Source organism: Chrysochloris asiatica, unplaced genomic scaffold, assembly GCF_000296735.1.
Source record: "Chrysochloris asiatica unplaced genomic scaffold, ChrAsi1.0 scaffold00083, whole genome shotgun sequence".
NCBI lineage: Eukaryota > Metazoa > Chordata > Mammalia > Afrosoricida > Chrysochloridae > Chrysochloris > Chrysochloris asiatica.
In genome coordinates, this window is record NW_006408601.1 from 4,328,557 (window position 1) to 4,336,377 (window position 7,821).

The 7,821-nt window shown below is 41.1% G+C and overlaps 1 protein-coding gene across 1 annotated transcript in view; it reads right to left on the reverse strand.

Annotated features, from left to right (window-relative positions):
• The window catches only part of LOC102822333 (vitamin D 25-hydroxylase-like), a 20,156-nt gene that overhangs the window by 6,643 nt on the left and 5,692 nt on the right, over positions 1-7,821 (reverse strand). Inside the window, exon 2 of the mRNA XM_006865780.1 lies at positions 5,981-6,122. Within this exon, the coding sequence (XP_006865842.1) occupies positions 5,981-6,122 (142 nt within the window). The remainder of the gene's footprint in view (positions 1-5,980; positions 6,123-7,821) is intronic.

Genomic DNA, 7,821 nt, shown 5'->3' on the forward strand with positions numbered 1-7,821 from the left:
CATCCTTCTAGGATCAGAAACTGCCTATGTAGATGCTGGATTTGAGAATGCAAATTTCCTCCTTTTAAAGGCACACGATAATTCTGACAGAGGCATGGGCGATATGGATGTGCTATCAACTCAGTGTTAATCCTCAAGCCAAAAGGAGAGCAAAACTGAAGCTCAAATCTTTTTTTAAACTTTTTATTGTGAATAGGGTAAAGGTTTTTAGAGCAAATAAATTGTAAGTTTTACATTCAACAATTTGAGCATATTTTGCTTCATTTAACTGATTACAATCCCCTGACTGTAACATCACTCATTCGTCCTCCTTTCCTAATCCTTCCAAATTTACTCAGCTGGCTGAGGATTCCAAGGTGCGCATCTCTCTAGTGCTGCTCTTCCCTACAGCCCTACCACGTGTTGGGCTGGGAATCAAGTCATGATGAGGATTTCAGTTCCAGACCTGAAGGGCGACTACAGGTCAGAGTCTCAGGGGTTCAACCAGGCTCTACTTTTCCCGTCACCTAGTCTCTTTTATGATTTTGACTTTTGTTCCATATTTTCTCCCACTCAACCCAGAATCCTCTAATGGGAAGCTCAAACTTTTCTGTTGATACTGTTTGTCTTAAAACTTCCGAATCTCCACAGTCTACTCACTGTTCTGATGTGACAACTATGGAAACTTTCCCGTTAAATTAACTATTAAGCCAAAAAAGACGTTCTTCACTGCATATATTTATACAACATGAAGTTTGTTCAAAATTTCATCACTGGAACATAGGATAGACAAAAGTGTCGCACTGTCTTCTGTACCCAATGTGTATATGTAATGTACATTCCAACAACCTGTGTGTGTTAAGTTTTGAATATGGTGATGGTAGTTGGTGGTGTGCTGTGGAGTTGATTCTGACTCATAGTGACCCTGCACAGGGTTTCCAAGTCTGTAAATCTTTACAGGAGCAGAAAGCTTCATCTTTCTCCCACGGAACCACTGGTAGTTTTGAACTACTGACCTTGAGGTTAGCAGCCCAACTCATAACCAGTATGCTATCAAAGCTCTGTAAGTTTTTAATATTTGTTGTTGTTGTTAAGTGCCGTCAAGTCGGTTCCGACCCATAGCAACCCTGTACAGGGTTTCCGAGGGTGTAAATCTTTATGGGAGTAGAAAGCCTTATCTTTCTCCCGCGGAGCGGCTGGTAGTTTTGAACCGCTGACCTTAAGGTTTGCAGCCCGAGTCGTAACCACTATGCTACCAGAGCTCCTTATAGCTTATTTAAAATAAAACCATGTGCCAGAGGCTCTGTAGTGCTGTGTGGCAATCTTGTACTCCCCACAGATGACATTAATTCAACATGTACTTATAAAGTTTGTCTACTATGTTCTAAGTGGACTGCAAATCATAAGATCCGTGGTTCGAACTCACCAGACACTCCCATCAAAGAAAGATGAGGCTTTCTGTTCCCACAAGGTCTCTATGAGTCAGAATTGACTCATCGGCACTTTACAACAACAACACTATGTTCCAGGCAGTGGTCAAAGTGTCAGGAATGTATTAGTGAACAAAACCGGCAAAGATTCCTATCCTAACGCAGCCTATAAATAAATGACTGGGTAGATTGGTAGACAGAGAGGCAGACCGATAATATAGTCAGAAAGGAGAACTGGGTGGATAGGGAAGGACTCAGTGAGAAGTTGGCTTTTGAATATTTACAACAGGTAAGGGAGTGAGCCAAATAATTATCTGGGAGGGGGAATGAGTGCATGCAGAGGAAACAGCTAGTGTCAAGGCAGTGACATCAGAGCAAGACTTTTATTGCAGGAATAGCAAGGGGTTTGTAGAGCTGGAGTGAAATGGAAGGAAGGTGCATTTGGCATTTGGGAAAGGAGTAAAAGAGTCAGAACATCAGTTTTCCATTCAGTAATTCATATACATTTTGTTTCATGTCATTCATTTATTACAATCCCCAGAATGCAACATGACTTATCTCATTTCCTCCTTGTGTTTCTCATTTCCATTCTTCTTTTCTGAACTTTGTCCTCGGGCAAATGCTCTCCTTTTGACCTCAAATGGTTGATTAATCTGAGGAGTGCATACCTCCCTACTGTCACTGTCCCCTTTATAGACCTGTGTGCTGTTGGCTGAAAATTGAGCGGGGGGTGGGGGGGTTCAGCTCTAGGCCTGAAGCCATAGTCGTGGCTGTTCCACCAATCTTGATCTGACCAATAAGCCTGGTCTTTTTTATGATTTTGAGCTTTGCTCCATATTTTTCTCCCTCTCTATCCAGGACGTTGTAATGTGATTCCTTTCAGAGTGGATTGCAGTGATAACCAGGCACCATCTACTTAAGAAGTGACGATATGACTTTTCCATAGGAGTGACTTGATATTTTGCCTAGATGCCCAAAGACTTCTTTTTTTTATCATATCCCAAAATGAGCTGATTCCATACTGAACTCCAACTCAGTCCCCATTTCAATAAGTGACAACATGCTTTCATTTGCTTAGACTAAAATCCTCTGGGTTATCTGGACTATTTTTTTCTGGCACAATCTACAAGCAATCCGTTAACAAATCTAATTGCCTCTGTCTTCAATGTATATAGGATCTGCCATGATCATCCTAGTCCATGTTACCGAAATCTCTTGTCTAAGAAATCATAATAGCTTAACTGGCCTCCTTGCTTCTTACTTCCTCACAGACCTTTTCTCCATAAGAGCATCGTGAGTGATCCTATCCAAAATAGTAAGTCAGAACATGTCACTCTTCTGCTCAGAACCTTCACAAGGCTCTCCTTTTCACCACTCATAGTAGAAGCCAATGTCCTTCAACAGCTAACAAGACCCTACATGAGCAGTACCATCCCCCCGCTACCTTTCTGACCGCACTCCTATTCTCCTTCCTCAAACCATGCCAATCAGACTAGTCTGTCCTGGAACATTCTCCCAGATAGCAAGGTCCTTTGCAGTTGTCTCTGCCTCTTGCCCTAGATCTCCAAATGGCGGATGCTTTTACTCCTTTCCCAAATGCATTGCCAGAGAGTCGATTCCAACTCACAGTGGCTTCACAGTAGTGATCTATAGGACAGAGTCCAATTGTCCCAGAGGGTTTCCAAGGCTGTCAGTCTGTATGGAAGCAGATTGCTGATCTTTCTCCATGGGTTCAAATTGCTAACTCCTCAGAGACCCTATGTTGTTGTTGTTTTTATGTGCCGTGGAGTCGGTTCCGACTCATAGGGACCCTGCACAGGGTTTCCGAGGCTGTTAATCTTTACAGGAGCAGAACGCCTCATCTTTCTCCCGCGGAGCAGCTGGTAGTTTCAAACTGCTGACCTTGCGGTTCACAGCCCGATTTGTAACCACTGCGCTACCAGAGCTGCTATGAGTCAGAACTGACTGGACAGCACATAACAACCAAGTTAGTGGCCATGCTCTTATCCACTGTACCACCCAGACTTCTTTGCAGTGGATTATCTGATGTCTCTTCTTGTCAGAGTCTATAACTCCCACCAAACAACATTTCTACCCTACTGTGTGTGGGTAAGAGAAGGTGGGAGAGATACTGATAGGATACCATGACTCAGCTGTGTGTGGATGGTAACAGAATTCACTGTAATTGTAAAACCGGACACTCTAGCAAGGGGATAAAATGAGTCATTTCAGAAGCAGGAGAGGGGACAGTTCTTACTACCATCAAAGAAGAAGAGCCACTGCAAAGTTTCAAGCGGGAGTTTAGTTTTAGAGTGTGCGGGGGAAGGTACAGTCCCCACTGAATAATCTTCATCTTGTCTACACTGGTCTGGTGAAAGGCAGGGGGATAAGATTCTTATGATTCAACAGTGAGTAACTGTTATCATGACTAATTGCAAGTGTCACAATTGTCAATGTAGAAGTTTTGTTTGAAAAATGGTTGAGTAGTTAATCTTACAGACCAGAAACAAAGGACCCTAGGACTATCAAGGCAGAAAAGCACAAGCCGAATGCAGGACCCTATCCAGAGAAGCATCAACACCAGAAATGGAGGCAGAGATGGGGACATAGAAAACGGGAGCAGCTGAGGACTCTGGACTCATGAAAAGAGAGCGACTGAATGCTGGTGGACAGGAGGCAGACTTGCAGAATGTGCCCTTTGGTAATTTATATTATTATATATGCTTGAGTGTTTCTGTGTACACCCCCCAAAAAAACAAAAAACACAACAAAACAAAACAGGGAATGGAAACAAATACTGTTGAATGATGATGCACGGAGAAGATTGTAATCATTGCAACGAAACGATGGTGTAAAGCAGATGTTCTCCCATGTGAGCTATCACTCAGTTCACAATAAAAACTTACAAAAAAAAAAAAGTAGAGCCAGGAGTGGAGCGCATTCTTTGGACCCCCAAATCCCTGTGCATCTAACCTCCTCAACTCAGGGATAATAAAGCTGTGGTACCAGAGGAGTGACAGAGTCAGCAGCAGCAGAACCAAGAACCAGAGCAAGAGACAGAGCAAGTAAAGCTGGGTGGCTGGGCAGGAAGCTTGTATAGAGTGGGGTGCCTTCAGGCACTTCAGTGGGGCAGCTAGAGTCGAGTGCCTGCAGGCTGAGGTTTGTGGTGGAGTGCTGTGTCCTGTGGGCATTTATCAGCAGCTGACAGGAACAACTGTGCCTGAGGACTTCTGACCCCAACTTGTAACCTGTTAACTTCCTTATGGAGTCCTGCTGTGGCACTATAGGATAAGTAAGGCAACAAGTCAAAACCAAAAAACAACCCCCAAAAAACCCGGAAAAGGGCAACAAGGGGTAAAAACAAACCAAACGGAACTAAAAAAAAAAAGGACGTCCTTAATAAACCCCATAACTCTTGAGTGTAGTGCCTGAGTTCTGTGTGGACACTGCAATGGATGACCAGACTCAGTAGAGAAGCAGAGAGCATTGTGGGGGGAATGGTTAGTGCCACATGTTTTTGAAATTTCTTTTAGGTCTATTCAAATATCACCTTTATCAAGGTTTAAAAATGAAACAAAACAATATTTCCTCCATTTACAGATCCCTCATAGTATCCTTAGCCTGCTTTAATTTTCTCAATTATTCTTGTCACTGATTTCTTTGCTCAAAATATTAGTCCTAATTTCTATTTACTTCAGAAATTAAAATCCTGTGTGTTTCAAAATCAGAAAAAACAGGTTCTTGGTTAAATAATTTCAGTCTTCCAAGACTTTTAAGACAGCACAATTTTAAATTTATATATCATAATTGAAAATAGTATTGTATCCACTATAATATTTATAATTATAATCATGAAACTTTTGGCTTTTACATACATATTTAATTTAAGTTAATTTGGTAACTAAAATTTAAAAACAAACAATTCCTTTGGCTTTTCTATGAATTCAATAATATCAGCTAAAAATGTTTCTGCTCTTTTCCATAAAAAATTGTTTTGTTTCATGTCTAATCATATCCTACAAAATCTCCAAAACAATACTAAATGATAATGATAAATGAATAAATAATGAAAAATTCATTCAAGTGTTACTTTTGAATAAATTAAAGATTCAAATGTGTAGGCCTGAATCCTCAATTTGCTTAATATAAACTGCAGATATTACTAAGTACTAAAACTTTTAAGTCCTGGTATGGCACTGCTGAGTGAGCACTGGACTTCTGACTGCAAGGTTAGCGGTTCAAATCTACCAGCTGCTCCTCAAAAACCCAATACAGAATCGCTCTGAGTCGGAACTGACTCAGCAGCACTAGCATCAATAACACTTTAAAACATTATTTATAACATTTTTTACAACAGAATTACATCTGTAGAATTAGCATGCACTTGTATAAGAAATAGGACTGGGGAACTCAAAAGGTTCTCAAATACTAGTTTCTGTGTATAAATAAATCAATATTTTCCTATTGATGAATATAATAGAATCCAAATTCTATGGATTAAAATTACTTGAAATAAAAGATGTGATTTAAAATAGTTTAGCTGATCCCTCAATAGGTGAAAATAAACATACCTCCCATTTTTGTCATCTTCATGAATAAAGGAAGGCAGGGTCTGTCTGCAAATATTTCACTCTGATGAAGAAGACATTCCTTTACTACATCATAGCCATTTAGAACCACAGTTGATATGCCTCCAAGATCTAAACTGAAGATCTTTTGAGAAAAAGGGGAAAAAGGCATTTGAGTAGCAGACTGTATGAAGTACTATGATGAAGTCCTAAAGTCCATAGATACTAAGCACAACTTTCCCAGTATTTGTTACTCTTCTGAAAACGTAGGCGTTCATTACTCAGTTGATCGTGTTGGGAGTGCCTTCTCTGTACAGGCGTGGAAAGCACTATGACTTCATTAAGTCACTCGGTACCCTGATACTCAAAATATCCAATGATTACTCAGGAGTCTTCTTTTTATTTCCAATAAAGCAGCAGCAGCATCTGCATTATCCCTTATTACTCCAGCTTTAGGTGGGGCACGGGGCTGTGAAAGGCCTGAGACAATTTGATTTCCCTCATTTCTATGATACAATGAAGAACTTTTGAGTGGAGATAGATATTGCTGTTAAACGCCATCAAATCAGTTCGGACCTATAGCAGCTCCATATGGGGTTTCCAAGGAGTGGTTGGTGAGCTTAAACTGCCAACCTTGGGGTTCAAACTGACCTTGCAGTCCAGTGCATTAACCCATAGCACCAATCCAGGACTCCTATATAGGTTCTGCTATTTAATCAGGGACCCTAATCAAAGCCCCTAAAAGTTGCAATTGAACTGAATACGTCTATTCTTCTTGAAAAGGTATAAATATACTGCAACTAGACTCATCTGTATTCAGATCCTTGAATCCCACAGTTACTGAAGAAGGTCCTCAAACAAACTGACCTTGAGGAAAGGCATTCACCACTCTGGCATAATGACTAGGCCTCAGCTAAGGAGAAGGCAAGGCAGAATATCCAGTCTCTGCCTTATGCATAGGAGAGTTCACCATGTGCTGGACTCAGACTCACTTACGTCATCACACCTTACAGTCAGTATATCCTTGCTAGTCCAAGAACAATGTTACCTTATTGGTGGGATGCAAAGATTGCAAACTCCATCCCTGGAGGGGTTATTCTGTTCCAGACTAGCTTTTCAAAACCATAGTACTGAGTCAAGCCTCACCTCCATCCGTCTAGGCAGAGCAGATTTGGCCATGGGACACACAACTTAGAAGAAAACATGGGACACAGGAGCATATGCAACAGGAAAACAATGGAAGGAGCACCAATGGTTAATTGCTTAGGTGCTAACTGAAAGATCAGTGGTTCAAACCCACAAGCAGCACTTTGGGAGAAAAGACTTGATGATCTGTTCATATAAAGACTTTTGTTGTTGTTATTAAGTGCTGTCAAGTTGGTTCCAACCCAAAGCGACCCTGTACAGGATGTCTGAGGAGCGGTTGGTGAGCTTGAACCACCAACCTTGCAGTCCTGCACATTAGCCCATAGCGTCACACCAGGACTCCACATAAAGATTACAGCATAGGAAACCCTACGAAGCAATTGTACTATGTCATATCAGATTTCTATGAGTCAGAATTGACTGGTTTGTTTGTGTGTGTGTGTGTAATTAAGTTAGAATCGACTTTTAGAGTCCTTGACTAAGTAACAGAACCTGTATCCATCTCCACTCAAAAGTTCTTCAATATGCCATAGAAATGAGGGAAGTCAAGTCTCATAGGCATTTCACAGCACACAACAATAGTTAGCACAAACAATTACAATAGCAAATGTGAAACCCTACAAGAGATATAAATTCACTGGTGTGGTGCTATTGGATCAGCACTGGACTGCTAACCACAAGGTTGGTGGTTTAAACTA